The sequence below is a fragment of the Amphiura filiformis genome, chromosome 11, assembly GCF_039555335.1.
Source record: "Amphiura filiformis chromosome 11, Afil_fr2py, whole genome shotgun sequence".
NCBI lineage: Eukaryota > Metazoa > Echinodermata > Ophiuroidea > Amphilepidida > Amphiuridae > Amphiura > Amphiura filiformis.
The window spans coordinates 1,451,809-1,478,738 of record NC_092638.1 but is presented as its reverse complement, the minus strand read 5'-3'; the positions used below and the strand labels follow the sequence as shown (position 1 = coordinate 1,478,738).

The following is a 26,930-nucleotide window of genomic DNA, read 5'->3' as shown; positions in this document are numbered from 1 at the left end:
ATGGCGCACCTGGGGTAAATTTCATATGCAAATAGAGAGCTTCCTCCTGAAATCCCAACAAGAATTAAGGTTCGGTGCCCTTATTTACTGGTGGCAATTTTATGTGAGGGCATTTTTAGGTTGTGCCTAAAATACCACTAACGTCAAGGGAGCCTATAGCGCCATTAGGCGAACGTTTACGGTATGCACTCTTGACTATGATGTTGCTCAGGGCCATAGCAAGTCTCAAGAAATTTGTTATGTATTTCTTTATAACATCACATTAATTTGGATATAAAATTTCACTTTGGCCACTCATGACCGCAATTCTTGATGGTGGCACATATAATTTTGAGCTTACTAAGGCACCAATCTTGCTTATATGCAAGTAAAATTTTGAAACGACCCACAACTAATTGCACCAGAATTTTGATCTTTTTTGCCAAAAACTGAAGAACTAAGCATCAGCAATAGGTCAAACTATACTTTTTAAATCGTTATGATGAGATGACTGGCGTGGAATTTTAACCAGATTATACTAACTTTAAAATTTCATCCCTGTGGCCATTTTGGATTTATGCAAATTAGGCATTGTTCCACTACTGAAGAATTTCCTGGCCTTTTAATGTTGCTGTGTGAGCTTTTGGGAGATAGATGTATGTAAAACAGATTCTAGTGCAATTAGTGATGGGCTTTTCTGCAATTGGACTTGCATATTATTATTCTAAATAACTGATCATGTGGGCTAATAGTGGACTAAGTATGTTTTACAATAAGAACTGAAATTTGCCTTTTGTACTATATTATGTCCAATGACATGATGGCAATCTATGAATTACCTTACAGCAGAAGCATATGACATCCGAGTCAATCTTATACCGGTCTCCCCTTCCTCCTTTAATAGATCCTGGATGATTATCCATTTCATTCAACTCGGTATAAATCACATCTTTCATAATTCTTTCTTTCTTTTGTTTTATCCCCAATGTCAAATCAACATCTTCATTGTTATTCAAACTTGTCTCCACTATCACAATCTGATTTTCTTGCCGTTTATTTTTGGACTTTTGTCCTTGTTTTCGTCTGCGCATCCCATTATGATTTTGATCTCTACCCACAATGCCATCTTCATTTCTTATCTTGGTATATTTCAGTGTCTTTTGTTTCAATAAAGGAGATGCATCTGGGTTCTGGTTTGCAAAGGATTGTGGGACAGATACAAGATGGCAGCCATGAAGTCAGAAGCATAAAGTCAGGCAACACACATTGATGGAAGAATACAGAAAAGTAAAATCAAACACAAAGTCAAACACAGCAAGCTTGATAATGTCATGCAAATAATGATAAAGATTAACACAATAGAATAAATAACATACAATAATGAGTATAAGAGTTCGAATTATATTTGATAAATATGGGTTAAAATGTCATTAAATTGGGAGAAGTATTAATTTTGACATGTGATGAAAAGATATAACTAAACTGAGCTCAAAAAGAAACTTATAATTTTTTACAACTTGTGAATCACAAGGTCATATCTTAAAATACTGTCAATCAAAATGAACCAAAATTACACACATGATTACCTTAATACTCTACTCAAAACACATGTCAGTAACCAAGCAGTTGTCCAACTGACACAACAGCAAAATGCACTGTCATGGGACAGCTTCCCGGACTTCTTTCACTTTCACAGCCCAACATTTGGCACCCAGGACAAAAATTCTGTGAGAATGCACACAAGGTCCTTGCACAGATGATAAAACGGTGCTGCTTTCTGCTTTTCATACACTTTTTTCATGAAACAGGGCTGGGCTGTTAATGTGGTCCAGGAAGCTGTCCCATGTCAGTACATTTTGCTGTTGTGTCAGTTGGATAACTGCTTGGTTACTGACATGTGTTAAGAGTAGAGTATTGAAGTAAATCTGTGTGTAATTTTGGTTCAATTTGATGGACAGGATTTCAAGATATGACTTTGTGAAAAATTATAAGTTTCTTTTTGAGCTCAGTTTAGTTTTGGAAGAACCTTGCAATATTTTTCTTTTCTTTTGAGAATTTTACTGGTTTGTTGAGTTTTAACTTGCCAATAAAGCTTACAAAGGGCTATTTCAGTTGAAATCTATACCCTCCATTGAAGACATGACCTTAATCTCCTACACATGGAATGTAGATTTCAAATGGCGTCACCAATTCAGGTAACACCATTTGAAATTTACACTCCACGTGTGTGAGATTAATGTCATGTCTTCCATAGGTGGTGTATAGATTTCAATTGGAAGAGCCCAATGAATTGCCTTATCTTCCAGGAAATGATAAATGTTTCCATTCCTGGCTTACACCTGTTTCAGCCACATATCTTATGTTTTTTTCTCCTTCAATTAACACTTATTAATTAACCTCTACTGATATCTTTCATTCACATGTCAAAAAAAGATTGGCAAAACATGCTCTCAACATGCACAGAATAGAAGAAAAATATGAAAGCAAACCAATAGAAACATGGCAAGTGAATTGTCTCAATTTATGTGTTTGTCAGTCAGTCAGTTATTCAGTCAATCAGTCAGTTAGTCAATCATTCAGTCAGTCAATCAATCTGTCAGCCAGTCAGTCAGTAAATCAATCAGCCATTTAGTCAATCAGTCAGTCACTCAGTCAGTCAATCAGTTAGTTAATCAGTCAGTTTTAATCAGTCCATCAGTCACTCAGTTAATCAGTCAATCAGTCAGTCAGTCAATCAGTCAGTCATTCAATCAATCAGTTAGTAAATCAGTTAGTTAATCAGTCAAGCAGTCAGTCAGTTAGTCAATCAGTCAGTCAGCCAATCAGTCAGTCAGTCAGTCAATCAATCAATTAGATAAGTTTGTCTGTCTGTTTCTCATCTTATTCCGTCTCTTTCAACATTCTTTTAATATCAATTTGAAAACTTCCAATATTCATTTGGTTTGCTTTCCGAACAGTAATAATAGAATAAAATACATGTTATATACAACCAATATTAAATATAATATCTGCAAAGTCTATACTATTGTGTTATTCTAAATGAAATCCATACACCCCCCTATGGAAGACATTCATGACCTTAATCTCTCATGCAGGGGTGAAGATTTCAAATTGAGTCGCCTATTCAGGTAGTCCCTATTGAAATACACACTCCAAGTGTGGTAGATTAAGATCATGTCTTCCATGGGGGGGTTATGAATTTCAACTGGAATAGCACAATATTCATTATTTGTTAATCACCAATGCAACATTTTGTATAAATATATATATACATATATATAGATTACAAAACTGCAGTGCAAAATACACCATTATAAATAACTGCAATACTGTAGTGTGTACAATGTTACAATCTGCAGAATGATGTAAACTCAAACATAGAGTTTATTTATCTGATAGCAGCTAGGGCAATAAAGAAAGCTGTATTGTGATTGGTTACTCAGATGATGATATCATATAATTAACCAATCAGTGAATTTCTTTGATAGAAGAAAGGTGGCGGACTACTTGAGAGAGATGGTGGTGAGTAATAAACATCAATGTATTAACAATGAACTAGATGTTAGTTTACCCGTAATAGACCAAGAACAGATGATGGTACATCCACTTTCTCTTCCTGAAGATGTGATGTGATTGCAAAAATAAGGCACACGAACGAATGTAGGAAATGAATGAATGAATACACAAATGAAAGAATGAATGAACAAATGAATAAATGAACAAATGAAAAAAATGAATGAATGATCAAATAAATGGTGAAGAATACAAAAAATCATTGATAGAATTAGACTGGCAAACTCCAAATAGCCCCATTGGCCCCATGTGTAAAACCTGAGGTACTCTTTACAAATTACCATGGGGGGGGGGTGCACCACAAACGTGGGTCAGCCATTTGGCATATCAATGACCCCTTTTTCTAGGCCTATTTTGGTATATGGACAGGTCATTGTTCAATAATGCAAGTTTGCTGGGCACATAATGAAGCAATGCAGAGTTACCCTTATGTTTATAGGAAATCTTCCAATATGAGGAGCCTGCTTTCTCTAATTGTATCAAATAAACAGAAATCATGATGATGATATGATGGGAACTACTACAATGTGATGACTATGATGATGATTGTGCAGAAACAAATAAAATTGTGATGATGATGATTGTGATGTGTTTGGGATAAAGGTAAATGATAAAATAAAAGTAGGATCCTAATGATAACGAATGAATGATAAAGTTTGCTGACTGGGACTACATGTTAAAGGTTAATGATAAAGGTTAAGGGTCAAAGGTTATAGGATATAGGATTGATGATACAGTCCCAATGTTGTGAAAAGTTTATCATATACCATCCTGGTATAACATGCAGCCATTTTGAAACTAAAATTACAATTTTAAGAATACCAATGCATCTTTTTGGTAAATCCCTATAAGCCTTTGCGAGTACACCTGAGATGTCGTCATTTGACGTCACTCTGACTTGCAATGCGCAGTAACGATGTTTGATAAACGATGTGTGCATGGGCGCAGATCAGCGTGATGTCAAATGATGACATCTCAGTTGTACTTGCAAAGGTGTACGGGATTTACCGAAAAGGCGATTCAACATTATTTCTCATTAGAAATAAATTTTATCTGAACTTCAACACAACTCAAGTGTTGGTCATCATATAGCATTATTAACATGGATGTAGTCACAGGTTGATATGGGTGAAATGAATGAGACATGCAGTTGCAAAATTATTTCAAATATGATTCAAAATGAATAACCTAAGCACCTTGTTATGATAAAATAAAATAAATGATAAAAAGGCAATAGAAACAAATTAGTTCAATCTTTCGATCGACCATCGATGCTTGGTCGATCCTTATTATTTATGAAATCAATTTATTGGCTATTTTTAATTGTGATAACATATGAATCTTAGTATATTGACCAGTATAAATTTAGCATTAATTCCCATTATTTAGTTGTTAGTTCATTAATAACAAGCATTGAAGCAGCATCGACGGTCGATCCAAAGATCAAACTAATTTGGTTCTGGTGCCTAATGTATAATGATGCAGTTTATCAGTGCAACTTAATTTGACAATAATTTGTTGTGTTACCTAGATCAAACCATACATCACATATAATCTGCAGACAGCATTAATGTGAATTCAGTCATTCAGGCCTTCCTTTCACCAAATTTGATGAAAACGTAACTTTCAGGTAATATTATATGCTGTCCATGAAGAAAATGTAAACAAAACCTGCTTTTCTTGTGTAAGCAATAAACTTGCTTGCTAACTGGGCTATTCCATTTACAATACATACTATCCCCATGGACAATGTTAAGAAATATTTAACACATGGGCAGTATGAATTTCAAATGGAATGAACACATTAGGCATTTGAATTTCATACACCCTCTTGAGAGAGGTGAGTTTCAAAGAGTTGGTTAATGTGCTAATTCCATTTGCAATTCATATTCCCTTGGAAGATATTTCTTACATCTTCCACAGGAGGAGCGTGGACTTAACATGGAATAGTCCAATGAACACAAAACCTGTTTGTTTCAATAACTCAAGAATGATCTGTATGTTAACTTGAAACTTGGTACCTTGAAAACAAATAACAACTATAACTCTAAATTATATGTAAAGTTTTCTAAATACTTGGTACATGACAATCATAAAGATTTGACCAACTTAAAAAAATTTAAAAAAATGACCAACTTACAGCTTCATCCAATGCATCAGGATCCTCAATGATATCAGAACCGCTTTCTTTCTCAGAGAATGGTATTTGAGTGTCTAATTGAGCCATGAAGGAGCCACCATTGCAGGAGATATATGATGTACGCCTTGAACCTCCATTACAACTAGCTATTGATGTACGTCTGCTGTCTGAGTCTGGTAGGTAGCCATTGTGGTCGGAATTATCCACTGATGAACGTCTGAGAACAAATGATAAAATGTTGACATTTTAAATAAATCTTGACATTTATATAGCGCCTTTCACATGTATCAAAGCACTTTACATTTATTCCGCTGTCATTAGAATATGTCAGCTGCCATACATTGCCCAAGGAACACTCATACCTTTGGGCGGCGCTCAATGGACATTATTCCTAACAGCTCAACATTTAACCCCTGGGTAGAGAGAAGCAATTGAGGTAAAGCACCTTGCCCAAGTGCACTCGCAACCCTCCGATTGGGAGGTAGAGTCTGTACCGCTGTGCCACTGTGTCATAATTTTATAGGTTGCCAACAGATCTTGACTTAACATGCACCAAAATACAATTTGCACTCCAATAGTGTCTGTTGCAATACAAGGGACAGTGGTAAAGGCAGCGGTACTTGCAATCGGAGGGTTGTGAGTTCGAGCCCCTGCAGTGCCATCGTGTTGTTCACTTGGGCAAGGCGCTTAACCTAAGTTGCCTCTCTCTACCTAAGGGTGAAATGGGGAGCTGTTAGGAATATTGTCCATTGAGCGCCACCCAAAGGTATGAGCATGCCTTTGTATGGCAGCTAACATATTCTAACGACACAACAGTGGAATAAATGTAAAGCGTTTTGATACATGTGAAAGGTACTGTATACATGCCAACATTTATTTACTTTATTTATTATTTTATTAATTACAACTTTAAAAGTGAGTGCAATTCTTCAATTCTTTTAAACGATAAGCATTCTATATTGCACCTAATACTCCTATTTCCATATGATATTGCACCTCAACATACAGCCCTTCCTTATAAATAACAACAAAACTCCAGAACTAAAACTAACAAAAACACTCTGAAATTTTCAACCGCATGAGAACTACCTGCCGATTGGCCAAAAAGAAGTTTTCATTATCGACTGGACCAATCAGCAACATTTTTAGAATTTCACCACGCAAAATAAATTGTGTGAATTATTTGCAAAGCTCCATTCTGATTGGTGATTAAAGTGAAGATATCACATAATTGACCAATCAGAGGCAATGTTAGATCGGCAGGTAGTGCTCAGGGGCTATCTCCTACCTTCCAATACTAATACAGGAGTGGCCATCACTATCATGGTCATTATGGTCAGTCTCTACTGGTAATCCCATAGGACCAGAAGGACACAGAAGGTTCTTGTCCGATGGATGCGTTCTCGACACCACTGACTTATGAGCTGCAAGGTGCTGGGTGCTAGGAATTCTGGGTAATCTCGGAGAAATGTTGAGTGAAGACTGCAACAAACAAAGAAATAAAATTAATGTTTTTATTATGTAGTTAATTACACTCGAAATTGTAATTATAGAGTTCTTGTACGCGCTGTGATCACAAATGCATGATGACTGAAACCCAAAATCTGATTTTTTTTTCAAATCTAAGGGCAATAAAATCTTATATGAACATTCTTTAATTTTCTTTCTGGTTAATCATACTAATTGAATATAACAATGATATTATAACACACTTTCACAGGATTTGAATGTTTCTTTCTTCATTTTTACTTCCTCCATTGTTCCTGTTCCTCCTTTTTATTCCTGTTTTTTTTTTTTGGAAATTTTAGGGCCTGTTCCTATGTGGAATCGCCCTCTTTCATCCAATAAAGATAACATGTGAAAGCATGTGCTGCATTTGTTCCTACGTATTTGTTAATATATGGATTTGCCCTTGCTTTCATGTGTTATCTTTATTGGGTGAGTGAGATGGCAGTAGCCATATTTATCCAGTATTTAGCCATTTAACTTTTGTGTGTCAGCTTTATTTATCTCAATATTTGAGTACAAACACTGCTATGTCACGCTCCCTCTGACCCACCATTAAGGCTACATGCTCTTTTTGGTTGAAATTTTTGGCGGGAAATAATCCCGCCAAAACATTAAAGTAATCTTTTCCCACAACTAAATATCATAGTCAGGAAATTAATGATGCATCTGGTAGCTTAGATCATAACTTTCATTGCACTTAGTTGCAATTATCCCAGAAAATTCTTGATTTGTTTTTACAGAGTCTTGAATTGTCGATGTTTTTGATCAAAAAACATCACTCGGTGTATTTTGAAACTCGAGGCATTAACTCTTCTCAAATTAGTCCCAAATCATAATTTATTATATGCACGTGTAGCAAACACCAATGGGAATAATTGGACGTTGTTTGCGGAGCCTAAATTTGGTTTGATTTTATTTCACAATAATTCTAAGGTGAGAATTTTGACCTGACATTTACTTTTTGGATTTCAAATTTAAATTTATTGATATACATATTTTGAATAAATAAAGAGTACGCTTACCTTTCTGCAACACTTCCCGGTATCATTAAGCATCTGCTGATAACCAACATTTTAGCTGAAAACAGTCCCTTCCTATCATTTTTGAACAAAATATGGTTCAAAAGTCCGTACGCTGCGTGTATAAACTAGCACAGCGAGATAACGAACAGAGCTATTTACGGTGGGGTATCTATTGTAAGCTAGGTAGGCCTATAGTATATCTTCCCGCAAGTGACAAGATGTGTCAAGCAGGGCGGTATATTCAAACGCTATTGTCTGGATCATTGAGTATCGATTGAGCACGTATACATGCAGCACGGATGTGTGTGGTCCTCCCCAGGTTTTGACATAAATTACAAATGACATCGTGAATGACCCAGCGTTTTCATTTTATTATTACTAAATTAATCGTCGTTTATCACGAGTGCTAAGAGTTGTACCAGTTCAATTCATCAAAATTAATTTGTATTAAATGAAAAACGAACAGACAAGTAGAGTCATATGTCTTTCTATGACCGTATTCCTACCAAAATCAAAATCAAAATGATTTTCAATACACTAGAAACGTGTTGATATGTATATCTTTGAAAATCGCCGAATGTTAACCACAGTCACCGTGGCACAGCATAGGCATCTTTAGCATTCAGTGAAATTGGCAGTGGTTCGAACCCCGGTGAAACTTTTAGTATTTTTTATTCTTTTTACTAATGCGCTGTGCCGTTTTACAAACACGCCCCTGAATGAAACTCATGGGCATATACCCTTAAGGTGGTGAGAGAGAGAGAGAAAGAGAGATAGTAGTGAAACACATGTCTAAGAATATCTAATAATGCACCTAGTCCCGGCCTTACCACTGATTGAGAGTCCGAGTCTATAGATTGAGTATCTGAGAATGGTCCTTTAAATTCCCTAGGAGATTCACACATAGGAGAGCCTTGCGGAGTAGCCATTGGTGTGGCCGCAGTCCGAGTGATGATTGGTGGACTGGTCAAGCAACTGCCCATCTGCTGTTGGCTGGAGTCTATGACTGGGTTGGCTACTAGTTGCTTGTCATCTGTCAAATTCAACAGTTGGTGAGAAATTTAGTTAGAGTGACAAATTTCAGAATGATTTTTAAACTACAAATGTTATCATTACTTGTGTATGCAATATACTATTTATGGAAGTATCCCTTTGTCATGCTTATATCTACAACACATATCGGGATTGCATGTGTATTCATTTGTGCTTGGTTTTGTAGGGAGTAACAGGGATGTGTGGATACCAGTTTGAAACAAGGGATCTTTGGGTGGGAGATTTGACACCCAAAATGGGGTCATTTGTTTGCCAAAACATAAAAGATGATAATGATATGAAATTGTCAACAAATTTAATTTTTTTTTTTCAAAAATTTGAACAAGAATAAAGACATTTTGTGAATTTTAGAGAGAGAAAAAAACAGGGAGATTACTAGAAAGTTGTTTAGAATACTTTAAAAAAACAGGGGTCTTTTGGTGACAAAAAACAAGAAACAGGGTCATTGGGTAAAAGAGAGTTGAAAAAATTGGGGTTAAAGTGGCTGCATATCCCCTGTCACCCATTTTCAGTGAGTGCCCCTTCTCTGGGTCATAGACACAAAATGACCAACTTTTTCTTGAACTTTAATAACATCCAAAAGCAGAACGAATGCACTCATATGATTGATTGTCAAATCACTCTAATCTACTACGCCTTCCTCTAACAAGATAATGAACATAATGTCATCTGGTTTGTCAAAGAATGTCATCAATTAATTCTGGCAGCAGATGAAGTAATGGCATTTATGCTGCCATCATGGCCAGCTGCTTGTCTGCTGGCTACAGCAAAGATATTAGGCTATTCTAGTTGGAATCCATACACCACCCTATGGAAATGTGACCTTAATCTTATACACAGCGAGTATGAATTACAAATGGGGTTCTCTGTGTGAGAGATTAAGGTCATGTCTTCCATAGGGGTGTATGGCTTTCAACTGGAATAGCCCAATAATACCATCCCATGATGCATTGTTTTATATTGTTTTATGGTGATGGCGGTAATTCGTGATGGCCATAGGCTTAAAAACATAAATAGTTTTGTGATATTTTCTCAAAATATTATGAGCTATCTCAAGGACCACTGAACCAATACGGGGCTTGATAGTACTCATTTTGATACATTTTTCATGCCGATTCAAAATATGGAATCGGCAAAATGTCCAATTCTGAAATTTTTTAAGGAACTTGTCGTCTGCAGTCGACACTCGTGTAGAGAGGGATAATAACCAGCACATAATCTGTAATGTTGCCAAATTGAGAAAATTATTTGACTGTAGGATTCTTTGTACTCATTTTAATACATTTTTCATGCTAATTCCAAATATGGTCATGAAAATGTACAATTCTGAAATTTTTAAATTTTTGATAATACTTTCAGGGTGTATAACTAACCCTGCTGATGTTCTGATGACTACCCTATAAAGCAAAGAATAGCAAGGTTCATAATGTAATCTATACCATTTTCCACCCTGATGTGGCAGTGACGTCAGTGCGCATTTCATGGGGCGCTGCTACAAATCGCTCGTGTTCGCTCAATGCACTAGCATACACACTCGAGCGCTTAAAGACACCGCATAGATGCGCGCATAAAACAGTTGCCTCAATGTGTTGACATCACTGCCACACCAGGGTGAAAAATGGTATAGCTCAATATGATGCAATGCATCATGGGATATGATTTTCTGCCATATCTGATGACATGACTACAAGACTTCCTGGCAGGTGATTGCATATCAGTATCTTTTGAAGTTGATGTGATTGGCTTATCACATACATAATATGTGTTACAAAATGACACAAAATCAAACAAACAACAGTCATTTGTCTTACAAGTTCAATTCTATGTTAATATTTTTGCTTATTTTAACAAGCTTGTTTGTGATAACTATGGACTGTTTCTTATTACTGAGGGATGGGCTAGCATGTAACCATGGTAACCAACATATAAATGCAATAATCCACCTGCTATCTAATCAGAGACTGAATTAAAAAGACTAGATTGCGTCTGACGTCACCTGTGAATTAAAATCGGAAACGATTTGTGTACGATATGTCATGATGATTGAAATTTCTAAACGCAGCAGTAGAACAGTATGCCCTATGGTTACTTTTGCACCTTCAAACATATAAACCGGCTCAAAAGTTGGGTCTTACTAATAGAACACTTTCTTTCTGAAAGCACCATATCAACAATGCCTGCCCTAAAGAAGTTGCTTTTTGCCTAGTAAAAAGTACCATTATTTTTAGCCATTTTCTGTGATTCCTTTTCTCTGGTGAAGGCATCAGATAAATCAACCTTCCTTTTACACACTATACTAACCAATTACAGGCTGTGAGGAGTTGATCGTCAGACACTAATTAGAATTTTTAATTCAGTCTCCGATTTTAGGACAGATATTGGATACTTGGATACCAGGATCTTCATATTAGGTCTCTAGACTAGACTAGACTAGATTCCACTCAAATAAAAATAATCACCCAATCATGGGCATTGCTTTTTTTGTGGATATGAAGCTAATATTATACTGCTAGGCTTATACCCTTGTTTCTAGATAATTTTGAAAAAAATGGGGTGGGATTACACCTGCATGTGGGCTCGTACCCATGTGGTTATAGACGGCATTGGGCTATTCTATTTCAAATCCACAACCCCCTATTGAAGATTTCACTGCCACTGGTTGCACCTTATGATAAATTCAGCTGGAAAATGTTCTTAGTTTTATGTGAAATTCCAGCTGAAAACTATTGGGCTCATTCCTGTTGAAATCCACACTACCCCTATGGAAGACATGACCTTAATATCCCATATAGGGGATGCAGATTACAAATGGGAGTAACCCATTCAGGTAACCCCATTTGACATGCACACTCCTTGTGCGATAGAGTAAGGTCATGTCTTTTATAATGGAGTGTATGGATTTCAACTGGAACAGCCCATTTATCAAATTCAGTTGACTTTTGACCAATTAGGCCTAAAATTAGACAATGTTTTTTGGTTTTTTGAATTCCTACAGATGAAAATGGTTGGATCTGGAATAATCTAAACTGATGAATTTGGTTGGAATTCCAACATCTTCCACAGTAGGGGTATGGTTTTCAGATAGAAGAGCCCTGATTACTAACCTGGTGAGTCTTTGATGGAGGCTAGTGAAATCATCTCATGTTTGCCATCTCCTGTCTTAGACTCATCCCCAGACATACCTTGCCGTTGTGATGCCTCCATACTACTCAAAGCTTCCTTCTCCGCTACCGCTTGCTCTTTCTTTCTTTCATCCTAAGAAAAAGACCGAGAATTGAGAGAGAAATCAGTTAACACTTGCTGTAAAAACTTTCCTACTAAATTTTCTATGCATATTTGTTACAAATTTTGAGCTATATTACCATATTGATTTCAATATAAGGCCTGAAAAAAGAAAGTCCTCACTTGTTGGAAGGGTCATTACTTAACCCCGTGAAAACTATCTGACTATTGGTCAAAAAGAAGTTTTTATTATCAATTAGACCAATCAGCTATTTGGTACTATAAATACTCTACATTTATCCAAAAATTATCACTAACTTCACTAACTACATGTACAGGGTACATTTATCATCAGGAATTTGCCCAAATACAAACCTATGTTTCGAACACCAACTACACACATACAATAATTAACTAAAATCACACTAAATATTAATTATCCACACACAATCATTAGCACCTCACTATTGCACTGCAGGGTTTGATCATGGAGGGTTACTTGCAGGTTTTAAGGGTCAAAGGTTACATATATGATTTAGTGGGTCAAAGGTTATATTGCATTGGGGATAATGTGATGTGAAATCATAATTACTTAGGAGTGATGAAAATGGGATGAAAAGATTAAAATGAAAGACACTTCACTACCAAGACTACAGCTGTGTACTTCATTGTTCATATTCTATGTTTATTTTGAAGTATGAAATACCTTCATAATGAATTTGTAAGATTTGTAAAATGCAATGATCACTGCAGGAATATGGCAGTATAAAACTAGATTAGTGAAATATTTACAAAACATCCTGGAGCAAGACATAACCTACCATATTCATTCCATTAACTGCCCAGGGCACTTACCAAAGTCATTTTTTATATTGTTTGATAGACGGCTACATTTGCATGGATCCTACACATAATGATAGATGATCATGTGTAGTACAGTTGCTGGGAAGGCGCTTATAGGGGCATGGGTGGTTAATGGAATAAATATGGTACATGAAAATATTATATTGAATTTTTGTTTGTATTTCTGAAGCAGTGTCTCAATCTTTTCTTATAACGGTTATGTTCAACACGTACACCACACATAATAAAGTGAGCTCATTTGTATGCTTGCTAATACTAATACTATTTTAGGAATACAATGTATGTTTAGTATTCCAAACATTCCTTTCTGACTGTAATAGTAAATAATGTGCTTACTTTGAAAGGATAGGGACTTTAATATCAAAGGTTACATCACAGCTAATAAAAAAAGCATGTAATTTTACCCATCAAAGAAAAATTATATTATTGAAATTCTGTATGTATTATTTTCTTATTATTTGAAAAAGGGAAATAATGACTTGTAATATGCATACTTGTCCATAATTTAACACACAGCACAAATACTACAATGCATAAGTTTACACAGTCTGAATATTTCATACAAATTATTCTCATAGTCAACTTCATTGTTCATTGATCTATCACAAACGAATAGCACACATGAACTATACATGCTATAAGTAGTAATATCGGAATCACCTGCTTTATAAGCAGACATTAAGTACTGTATATGAGAGTGATTGATTCACAATAATCTCAAGCGCTCTTAACAGTTGCCATGGCAACTGCTAAGTTCTTCTTTTCAAAAAAACAGTTTCCAGTCTTGAGTTTATTATGTTTCTTCTCACATAAGTACAAGGTCTTGTCCCTCAATGTGGGATGTTACCATGGTAACACTGCACCTGACACATGTATTAAAGGAATATACAGTTATTTTGTCGGCAAAATAGGTTTCATTTTTGAGATCGACCTGAGATGAAAACCAAACAGTTTTTCACACTTCAAAGTGCACAAGACCAATTCAAGGAATAACGTGAATAATATCCAATAAAAAGAATTGCTGCAGTTTGGTGTGATTTGTTGATGATTATCTTGATTTGTTTTGTGAAAATTTTAAAAAATCAGCCATTGTTATATGTAGTGATTTGAATAAATCAGAAGTAAAAAGCACCACTGCTGCCAAAAGATAAAAAAAATCCCCACATACTATTTCAGGGGCTCTATTCTATTTAGACTATATGAAGAACTCAAATTCAGTAGCAGGGTTATATTAGAGTTTTTCTTTGTTTTTTTCTGTCATTTTTCATTACATTTGACACATTCTATCAAATGTCAATCTTAGTTTTGGGTGTATATCCCTTTTAAGGCCACTTATCTTTAATATTCCATCTTGTAAATATGTCAAGTCTGATCTAATCAATTATTCAACATTTGACATAACCTAATAATCAGAATAGGCTGATCCAATTGAAATTCATACATCCCTTAATGCTCTACCTGCTAGCCATGCGCTTCAACAGAAAAAGTTCCCAGTTTTGAAATTTTTTCTCAAAATATCAAGAGCTATCTTAAGAACTACTCAACCAATACTAGGCTTGTTTGTACTCATTTTAATGCAATTTTCATGCTGATTCCAAATATGGGCACGATAATTTACATTTCTGAACTTTTTGAATCTTTGACTCCATTTGAAATCTACACCCTCTGTGTGAGATTATGGTCATGTCTTTCGTAGGGGGTGCATGGATTTCAACTAGAATAGCCCAATATGCCAATAAAAGTAAAACTAAAAACAAAATTCATAAAAAAAATGTTTATATATGTGTTTGGTGATTCAATAAGAAAATACATCTAAAACAGACATGGGCAACCTACGGCCCACAAACCGCATCGGCCTGCCGTAATTTTTGTGCCACCTGCAAGACCATAAATATGAAGAAAAACATTATATATTCTTTTAGCCTATATAAGCGAGGTTTTTGAACAAAACTACCCTCAGTTATTAGCTGCTTCTTCACCAGATGCTTTGTACTTGAAGTGTATGTGGCAGAATATTATTGGCCAGATGGGTTGAAAAGGTTGCCCACGGTGACAACTCGCTAGTCTGAAGGCTCCCTATTTCGAAGGCTCCTTAGTCCGAAGGTTCGCTAGTCCGAACACGTAATTTACCATTTGCTAGTTTGAATTCTGAAAAATGGTCGCTAGTCTGAATATCCAAGGGTTCGCTAGTCCAAATAATAAATAAGGTTTTCTAGTCTGAATATAACCCTAACCCTTGTGTTTTATATTCGGTCTATAGAACCTTCGGATTAGCGAACTTAATTTGGTTTTTGGACTAGCGACCCTTCAGGTTAGAAAACCTTCAGACTAGAGAGAAGTCACAGAAAATTATTGGCCAGATGGGATCTAAAACATACTCATAAAATGATTACTACAACTTGCATTAACATGAAACACCATACCCTAAAACAAGCAAGCAACATATAGATAGACAGGGATCAGAAAGCAAACCACTGCACATAGATAACAGAGACAGAGGCATGGCATGGACTTCCACACATTTATTACTTACCAAGCATATATAAGGAATGGTGCAAAGTGATATACGCCAGCATGAATGAATGCAAGTATAGTGAAAATGATAGTCAATAATTCAAGAAGGATTATTAGAAGATTTAATGGGCTAATCCATTTAAAGTTTACACTCCCTGTGTGGAAGATTTTGGAAATATCTTTTGGAATTAGTACATGATTAACCTTCTCTATTTGAAATGTCCTTCTGTGGAAGATTCATGATGAATGAAATTCAAATTGAGCTGCTTAAGGGTAGACAGGGTATTGTTGGTCGAAGCAGCCAAAAAATCGATTTTTATTGTCTAAATCAATATATTAGTGAAAAATAACACTTTGATGTTTTGCAAAAGTTCATTCTACAAATCATATACTTTGAAAACTTGCTTAATTTATTGTTGTTAATGAGTTATGTACATTTTACAAAAGTGTTGTTGTTTTAGCCCTCTTTACAACATAACTCAAGAACCACAGGACCTATAAAAGTATTTCTGTGATATTTGAATTCTTCTACACGCTCGCAAGGAAATGAGCAATGCAATTTTTGCCGAAACTCACTACCATTCGCAAGATGTTGTGAACTACCAAATCGCAACACTTTAAAATTGTGTATTACCTTAATGTGTTTATTCTATTTTAAATTCATTCTTCCCCATAGAAGATATTTTTAACATCTTTCACAGGGGTAGTGTGGATTTTAAATGGACTAGCCCAATAATTAATAAAGAAAAATATTGTACAAAATATTAACCCCATGAGAACTACCTGCCGATTGGCCAAAAAGAAGTTTTAATTATCAATTGGCCCAATCAGCAACATTGTTAGAATAATTTCACCACACAAAAAAAAAATTGGGTATTATTTGCAAAGCTCCATTCTGATTGGTGATTAAAGTGAAGATATCATGTAATTGACCAATCAGAGGCAATGTTAGATCGTCAGGTAGTGCTATGAGTTGAGTGTGATGGTTGAAAGATAACCCTGAGGTTTTCTGGATTGTTCCATTTCACAAGCTGGTACAGCGAGTAAAATGGAACAATACATATGTCACTATATGATTATATTTCTGCAATAACACTACATAAAATTTACTACGGTTAATATTTGTTTTATACCACTCATATATAGATTCAATTCAAATGGGTTATTCCAGTTGAAATCCATACACCCCCTATGGAAGACATAGCTTTAATCTTCTTACATAGGGAGTGTGTATATCAAAATCGGCTACGGCACAAAGGGTCATAATGTATTGTGTGGCGTAAGAACAGTGTGGTGATCAATGGTAACAATATTCATTAGTAATCAACCAATGAACTGTCTAGAATATATGTATGAGTGATATAAAATAATATATCAGATTTTTTAAACCAAAATTACTCATTATAATGCTCTACAAAAAGGAAAGATATAAATTATAATTTAAATAAAGAAAAAAGATGACACACATCTTTAACCACAGGCATTTCAAAATCAATATCCCACAAAAATGTTGTTACCATGTATTCTCATACAAAACATTTCAAAAACATTTTCAAGACCTTTAGCCTATATAACCCAATATTTAATAATTATTAAATTGTTTTTACCAAAACCAAAACCCAAGATATTACCTGTTTCAAACGAATCAAAGACATTTAGTGTTTGCTGGAATTACATTCTGTTAGTTCTATAAAGAACAAATTTTGCAATCATCTTCATATAAATGTAAAAATAAAATCATTTGATATCCGAAAATTTTACTATTTTTACATAAACTGTGAGCCTATCATAGGAAATCATCAGTGAAACTGTCTTAGTGAATTTGTAGTTAGTCTTCAAAGTACCGTGGTGAGAATGTGTGCAACAAGAATGATTTTGATGAAGGTTTATAATACCAAGTATGAACAAACCATCTCCCGTTAAAATCCCAAAATTATGAAAACCAAAAATCTCAAAGTACCACAACCAGATAATCATACCAAGTTTTTGTCCTGTTTAAACATCCTTATACATTCAAAATACCAATAAAATATTCCTATCCATGTAATTAATAAATTATGCAAATGAGCTAATTAGCATACCTCTGCAGAGAATCCTTCCACTAAGATGGCTACAAGCAGATTGAAGAGTACATAATTGCCGAAGGTCATTAATGCTATAAAATACAAGGCTGCCCACTGTGAGGTTGTGTACATGCCGTTATACAGTACTGTGTTCCAGTCTTCTTGTGTTAAAATCTGGCAAAATAAACACAATAAAGTATAGAAATTAATTAAGTTATTATCTAATAAATAAATAAACAATGCAAAGGAGAGTAATAAAATTGTGGCTCTGAAGCCACTATGTTGGATGGCGATCCCAATTATCAATATCTTTGCTTGGGCTGGTCAGATACATAAAACAGAGCTGTCGTGAAAATAAACAAGCAAACAAACAAATACAACATATAAAGTAGAATCAGATAAGATTATCGGAAAGGTCCGATTTTAGAAATGCAGGGGGAAAACTGGTGACAACTGCGAGGATGGTTATGAATCAGTAACCATGCTCAATTGCAGCACAGCAACGAATCAATCACTACACCAATACATCCTCGATCCAATTAGATGGCTAGTGAAAGTCTCTTTCAGGGACCTCAGAGGATGGGTAGGATTGAGGGCAAAACCCTTTGTCATCTTATAAATTGTGAGTAACTCCCTGTGGGGCAACCTGAAAATCCGATTCGGACGGAAAGCGGATCGGAAATTTTACAAAATTTACGGATCGGGGCGTATATCATCGGATTAGGCTGGATCAGGGTGAGTTCTTGCCAAGTGAAACGGAACGGGGTCCTTTCTTTTGGTATGAGTCGGAACAGGAAAAATCCCACAACAGCAGCATTAATTTCTATATTCACAGTAAAATTTCACTTCAAGTGATATTATAAATCCCTAATTATTATGAATATGGGTGATTGCATACACTCAGGTCATTCTTAATTTTCATTTAACATTGACGGGATCTGATTTGAAACTTCGGATTGGATTTGGAAAAATTAGAACAGATCAAAATGAGGTTAACAGAAGTTCGGTTCGGCCAGTCCAGTGTGCAAAATAAATGAATCGGTCTGAATTTGGCGGGTTTGTTCCAAATTTTTTAGGATGGGTCGAGTCGGGTTGGTATTATTCAGGGAATGCCAATTTCAAGGTGGAAAAAATCTTGCCCCACAGTGCATTAGTTTTGAGATCACTAGGATCCACAACATGCTCATCTATCAGGGCAAATTTCTTAAACTCCAATACAGTTGCACATTCATTTGATGACCTTTGGAAATTTGGGTACACAAACTCATTCTCTGCAACTTGAGGTCAAATTTTGCTCTATGATTGTTTAATTGAGGTCATTGAACTATGGCATTAGGATGAGGCCATTGTGGTCCATAGTGGATGTGACTTACCTGGAAGACAGTGACAATGGACCATAGTAACGAGTCAAAGTTCTTTCTGTCACAAACTTGATGACCCGAGACATATTTGCAGAATGAACACCCAAATAGATGCATACCTAACACACTAGAGAAAAACAATCAGATGCAAAAGTATTGTGTTATATTGCAGCGTATTAATAGTTGTATTCAAATTTTAAAGGGAGTTTTCAACATCCACATTTTGGCCATATTATTGTGATTGCTCAAGGTTAAGAAATACCAGATTAGTACAATCCAAATTGAAGAAAATCACATGTAGCTATAAATGTCCACAAGGAAAATACCGTAAACATAAGCCAAAATGTGACATTTGACCCTTATTATACTGTGTTCAGTCTTATCATATGCAGGGAATGTTACCACACACATCCATTCTCTTTACAAAACAGGCACAAATCTGATTTTTGATGATTTCTTTTTAAATTTGTGATTTGATAGTGACTTTAAGTAGATAATCAGAAATCCTCGAGAGTTCACAGCCTCTGTCCCTATTTCGGACAGGGCTGGTATACTTTGCACAAATAGCTTCCTTTACTTTGCACTAGACAAGTTTGTCTTCTGAATAAAGAAGAGAGATACTCCCCCTGACAGTGAATTCTCAAGAATTCAGATTGAACTGTTTGCTTATTATTTTTAACAAAATATTTTCTCAGAAACAGTGCACCAAACAAATAAGCTTACCTGAATATAAATATGAAAAGAGCTAGTAGAGAAAAGAACGTAGCTACATTGTCCATTGTCTTCAACATAACTAGGAGCTGTCGTCGTAACGCCGGCATAAATCGTACGAGCTTGAGAATACGCATGAGGCGGAATGTCCGTAGAACTGAGAGTCCACCGTTGCCTCCTGGTTGCATGATTTCTGTTATACTGTAGGTGAGAAACAAAAATATATTGAAGCCGTTACTGATGAGGCTTAACCATAAACAGACCAATTGCCAACAGGCAATGTCACAGCATCACACGTTAATGAGGGCCAATCATTTCGGGAAGTGAGAGAGATAAAACAGCGACGCACATACTGAATATTTTTGTGATCTTTTGCGTAAATGCAAAGACACACAACAAAGACAAGCAACACATGCGTGATTTGTTACACACAGTTAATCAAACAATCGACCCTCAAACCCATCCCCCAAAGGCTTACTTTACGTAATGACAATGACACCATCAAATACATTGAAGCCATAACTGATGTATCCAAACACACCATAAGCCATGATCTTAAGCATCATTTCTAGAGCAGAGAGATTAGTCTCCTCCCCACCCACCCCACCCAAGATTCACTTACCTGACAATGACACCATCGAATACATTGAAGCCATTACTGATGTAGCCAAACACATCTAAGCCATAATCTCAGCATCATTACTAGAGCAAAGACTTGTCACCACCCCACCAAAGATTCACTTACCTAACAATGACAATGACATCATCAAACACATTGAAGCCATTACTGATGTATCCAAACAAACCATAAGCCATGATTTTCAGCAACATTTCTAGAGCAAAAAGACTAGTCCCCCCCACCCCACCCAAGATTCACTTACCTAACAATGACAATGACACTATCAAACACATTGAAGCCATTACTGATGTATCCAAACAAACCATACGCCATAATCTTCAGCAACATTTCTAGAGCAAAGAGACTAGTCTCCATCCCACCCCACCCCACCCCACCCAAGACTCACTTACCTAACAATGACAATGACACCGTCCATCAAACACATTGAAGCCATTACTGATGTATCCAAACAAACCATAAGCCATAATCTTCAGCAACATTTCTAGAGCAGAGACTGGTCCCCTCCCCATCCTACCCCACCCAAGACACACTTACCTAACAATGACAATGACACCATCAAATACATTGAAGCCATTACTGATGTATCCAAACACACCATATAAAGCCATGATCTTCAGCAACATTTCTAGAGCAAAGAGGCTTGTGAAGATGAGGTTGCTGATTTCAATTGCTTCTGTTAGTTCCAATGGCTGAAAAATACAAAATGGAAGATATCGGTCATACAAATGCTTTATAGGACGTAATACCGTATTATGAGATGTTCAAAAGTTTTTAAACTTTATCGTAAGTTTTCAAAAGTTTTTTTCCTTAAAAGGAAACTTACGATACTACAGCAGGGTAATAGAAGGTACTAAACCATGATGAAACAAACATTAAAAAATGCATAAGAAATCAGTCAAAAAGACAAAAATTATGTAAACATATCCTGCTGCATATAGCGCCCTCTACATCATGTTTAAAGTATTTTAAATGACTTTGTGACATATCGCTAGTCAATTAATGCAACTGCAATGGGCTATTCCATTTGAAATCCACATTACCCCTGGGGAAGATTTTGGAATTATGTTCCACGGAAGAGAATGTTTTTCAAATGTAACTGGTCAGGGTTAATCATTTTGAAACCCATACTCCCCCTGTATTATGGATTTACCTATATCTTCCACAACTGGAGTGAGTATTTCAAATGAAAGTTACCCAATTGTCTATTGTATTCAAAACTCATACTCCCTCTGTGGAAGACTTTAGCTAAATCTTACACAGGGGTAGTGTGGATTTTAAATGGAATAGCCCAATGCTGCACATCACAGCTGCTAATCCAATAAACAGTGTTAAATAAATTACTTGGAAAGAAAAAATTTATGATGATTCTTGGAAACAATTAACTTAGGGTGAAGGCCATTGTGGAAGGGGACGTCCATCAACATCTTGGACAAATGATGTGAAGAACGTTTCATCACACGGAATGTATGGTGCAACACGTTTGGCTTTTGATAGAAGTAGATGGCGTACTCTTGTGAAGACCACAGCAGCGCAATCCTGTGCCATCTGACCCAGAGAGAGAGAGAGAGAGAGAGAGAGAGAGAGAGATGACGGAGAAGATAAGAAATAAATGAACTTGTAATTAGATCCTATTGTAACACTCAATTGCACCAGACAGCAATCTAATTGTCAGACAATGCGCTATTCATGTTGAAATACAAACTCCCCCCTGTGGAAGATTTTGGAAATATCTTCCAGAGGGAGTATGTTTTTCAAATGTAATGATCAGGGTTAATCATTTTGAAATGTAGTATGGCTTTACCTATATCTTCCACAGCTGGAGTATTTCAAATGGAAGTTACCCAATTGTCTATTCTATTCAAAACTTATACTCCCTCTATGGAAGACTTGAGCTAAATCTTCCACAGGGGTAGTGTGGATTTTAAATTGAATAGCTCAATGTAGGTTTTGATATAGTCACAACCATTTATATCTTGAGTAGACGGCTGAGAGAATAATTAAAGCAAATTCACATATCCCATAAGAGATCCGAGTTTCAATACAAATACATTACCAGACAGGGCAATTTATGCGTCTATTATTCCCATTGCATGTAAGAACTGGAGCAATATGTAGGTCATTATATTACTCAATATACTTTAGGCTTTGAGTTTGGTTGGCACAATTAGGTAACTTTTCTGCATGGATTACAGCGCAGTGAAGGCTTTAACTCATGATCATAATGGTGTGGGTTCGAATCTCAAGTCGCGCCATCATGTTGTGCTCTTAGGCATGCCCCTTCCCCTCCATTGTGTCTATCAATGCACTCTTTCCACCCATTAGGCTTCTTTACTGTATGGATACTGCACAGTGGCACAATGGTACAAGCCTTGACTCGTGATCATGAGGGTGTGGGTTCGAATCTCAAGTGGCACCATCATATTGTGCTCTTAGGCATGCCCCTTCCCCTGCATTTGTATCTATCCATGCACTCTCCCCACCATTAAGATAACTTAACTGTATGGATACTGCACACTCCAACAGTGGCATAATGGTACAAGCCATGACTCATGATCATGAGGATGCCGGTTCAAATCAACAGCCGCATCCCCATTTGTCTTCATAAAAACTGATATTCTGAGATTCCAGAAAAAAGTTAATAATTTCTTGTGACACTGTGAAAAAAATGTGGTAGAAAGGAGCTACCACCAGAAGTATCCTATGGGCCATTGTAATATATGTTTTTGCTTCTCATATAAAAACTGCTGGAGCAATACAACTCAAAACATATGGTATGGAAGGCTAACTGGTGCTTAAATGGTATGGGAAAGAGAGTTGGCACAGTGGTAGTTCCCTCGCCTTGCACCACTGAGGTTCTGGGTTCAAGCCCCGGCCATGCCCAAGGACTGTAGGTGCACTTGGTTTATTCCGATTCCATGCTCGCTCTCACAGGTTTTCTCCGGGATCTCCAGTTTAATCCTGCTTTTAATAATCGGTGATTAGTTTTTTGTTATCCAAAACTTCCTTCACCCAATTTGGGGCTTCACAGATGTTACAAGCTAAGTGTGGATAGGTTTGCGCTGCAACCGGCCACAGCCTAGTTGATGCAATCTGATTGTGATGATTCATCATGGCAGCGAAATTACAGCACTTTGAATCCGCTAAGATCTGGAAAGAGGCACTATATAAATCCAAAATGTATTTTTATATCTTTTTTTAGGCTGCAATGTAAGATATAAAACAGAATATGAAAAAACCAGAACACCCACCTTTAATACACCCTCAAATAAAGGTTAACTTTGAGGTGGGATATACATATATATATACCCACATGGTTTAAGGATTTCCTGATGGGTGACATTAAAAAAGATGACAAACAACTCAACCACATCCTGATGGGAGAGACGTAAACTAGCAACTTCCTAAATATCACCACACCGCCAGTTGGATGTGGTTACTTTGTTTGATTCAGTGTTGTATCACCACAGTGTAAAACAATTCTAAATTTCATCCACAAGCCACGCCAGGTTTTCATTCTCAATGGTTTACTATAGCGAAACTGATTGAATCTGTTTTGACACAGACTGTCAAAATTTTTCTCAGCGGCCCACCAACAGACTTAAGTGTGGTGAGCTGCTGTTTAAATTCTATGATTGCAAAGATTTCTGTGGGCCACGAGCGCAAGGAATTTCGAAAATAAGAGTAGACTTCGAAATTACATATGCAATCCTTTATCTGTCGCTATACTCATCTGTCAATCACTTATTACAAAGCATGAAATCTGCGCAGGCGCATTACCCTATTTATAGCTATTTATGGTTGGATCCAATTCTAGGAATTGTTTTGACAAACTCAAGCTGATGGTGTGCAATGGGCTATTCCAGTTTAAAACCATACACTCTCTATTGAAGACATGATCTTAATCTCCCACACAGGGGGTGTAGACTTCAAATGGAGTCACGCATTCAGGTAACCCCATTTGAAATCCACACACCCTATGTGGAAGATTAAGGTCATGTCTTCTATAGGGGGTGTATGGATTTCAACTGGAATAGCCTTATATGTATGACATACGAGACTCAGTTACCTGCAATACATGTAATCTGAGATGATCTGATGAATCTTTAATTGTTTTTGTCAAAGAAGTGGGTGAAGTTTGTTGAAACTGTGTCATGTCAATAAAAATTACCATATTTCTTTTGTTCAATCTTCTGGTGTTCATTTTTTCTTTTTGTTTCTTGTGTGGTTGTTTTAGATGATAGGTAAAGTTATAAAAAGGTGACAAAGCGGTGTTCACAGGCCCGGAGAGCCCATCTCTCTTTTAACCCCCTGAGCACTACCTGCCGATCTATCATTGCCTCTGATTGGTCAATTTCATGATATCTTAATGTTAATCACCAATACAAATAATTCACCCCAATATTTTTGCATTGTGAAATTATTCTAACAATGTTGCTGATTGGGCCAATTGATAATGAAAACTTCTTTTTGGCCAATCGGCAAGTAGTTCTCATGGGGTTAAAGTGATTGGGCTAGACTCCTCCATATAATTTGCTGTGGGGTGATTGCTACACAGCCTCCATAGCAAGACTTATTTCCTTCCCGACATTGAATAAAGTCAGTACCCACTTGTACACCTGGGTGATGAGAGGCAATACAGGTGAAGAGCCTTGCCTAAGTGCATAACATGTTAACATTGTAGGGACTCGAACCCACAACCTCAATCTACCTCATGATTATGAGTCACAGACTGCTGCACGACTGTGCCCCTGATGACATCTTATTAACTGTTCTTTACAATAAAAGCTGTATTTTGGTTGTTAAAATTAGTTTCTAAATTGGTTCCTCGATCGATTACTGTTTTTCTTGATAAGTAAAATCCCAAACCAGACAACTTAAGTTACAATGTTAGTATCATAGCATAAAATACGATGCTATCAGGCCCATTTCAGAACACATTCATCTTACATTACATTGAAAAATGAGTTTGAAGTAAATTATGCTAAAAATAAAGCATAATTTCTTTCAGATTCAATAAGAAACATGAGTTTCACATTACATATCCGTTTCAAGTGCACTCCAGACTAATTCATTTAGCAAAACCTATATCTTTCTTGTCACTTCTATATTAATTACATTATTGGAAACGGGCTATTCCAGTTGAAATCCATGCACCCCCTGTGGAAGACATGACTTTAATGTTCCCCACACACAAGGAGTGTGAATTTCAAATGGGGTTACCTGAATGGGTGACTACATTTGAAGTCTACACTCCCTGTGTGGGATATTAAGGTCATGTCATCTATAGGGGGTGTATGGATTTCAACTGGAATAGCCCATTATCACTCACTGTATATTGAAAAAAATATCTGCCACTTTTTGAAAGCATGCATTACATTATAAACAGCATGATATTGTTTGATTCTCTTCTTTTTTTCAAAACAAATGCATTTACCAATCACCCTATGACAACCTTATCCCCCCTCCCTCCTCTCCATGGTATGGCAACATCAGTAGGCAGATAGAATTTTACACGGACTCCCAGCAAACACAAAAAGTTTTTAAAACCTTGGTGCAAAACATTCTATCATAATATAATTTAAGTGTAGATAATTCAATATATTTTGCAAAATTGTTTGCCAAATAATATTTTACAATAACATTTTGACAACATATTTTTGCATTTAAAACAGTTAAAAACTTTTTCATGACCTTTATATACCAACATTAAATGTTACTGAAATGTTTTTCACCAAAGGCAAACATGACAGGTGAGATGGTACCAACATGCCTAGTTACCCACAAGATATAGCACTCAATACACATTTAGTTATTTATGTACATCTTCAATAAGGCAAACTATTCTATCTATTTCTGTCTTCCCTGGTCAAGGTTGCCTGTAGTAAGGCAGTTGAGATGGTACCAACATGCCTAGTAACCCACAAGATATAGCACTCAATACACTTTTAGTTATTTATGTACATCTTCAATAAGGCAAACTATTCTATCTATTTCTGTCTTCCCTGGTCAAGGTTGCCTGTAATAAGGCAGGTGAGATGGTACCAACATGCCTAGTAACCCACAAGATATATCACTCAATACACTTTTAGTTACTTATGTATATCTTCAATAAGGCAAACTATTCTATCTATTTCTGTCTTCCCTGGTCAAGGTTGCCTGTAATAAGGCAGGTGAGATGGTACCAACATGCCTAGTAACCCACAAGATATAGCACTCCATACACTTTTAGTTATTTATGTTCATCTTCAATAAGGCAAACTATTCTATCTATTTCTGTCT

The 26,930-nt window shown here is 36.2% G+C and overlaps 1 protein-coding gene across 1 annotated transcript in view; it reads right to left on the bottom strand.

The window, feature by feature from the left end:
- LOC140164185 (voltage-dependent T-type calcium channel subunit alpha-1G-like) overlaps positions 1-26,930 on the bottom strand; it is a 135,067-nt gene that overhangs the window by 51,244 nt on the left and 56,893 nt on the right. The window contains exons 7-14 of the mRNA XM_072187428.1: positions 21,186-21,340; positions 20,024-20,212; positions 19,313-19,427; positions 17,958-18,113; positions 12,381-12,531; positions 9,054-9,256; positions 6,981-7,174; positions 5,693-5,909 (exon numbers count right to left, since the gene is read on the bottom strand). Of these exons, the coding sequence (XP_072043529.1) occupies positions 5,693-5,909; positions 6,981-7,174; positions 9,054-9,256; positions 12,381-12,531; positions 17,958-18,113; positions 19,313-19,427; positions 20,024-20,212; positions 21,186-21,340 (1,380 nt within the window). The remainder of the gene's footprint in view (positions 1-5,692; positions 5,910-6,980; positions 7,175-9,053; positions 9,257-12,380; positions 12,532-17,957; positions 18,114-19,312; positions 19,428-20,023; positions 20,213-21,185; positions 21,341-26,930) is intronic.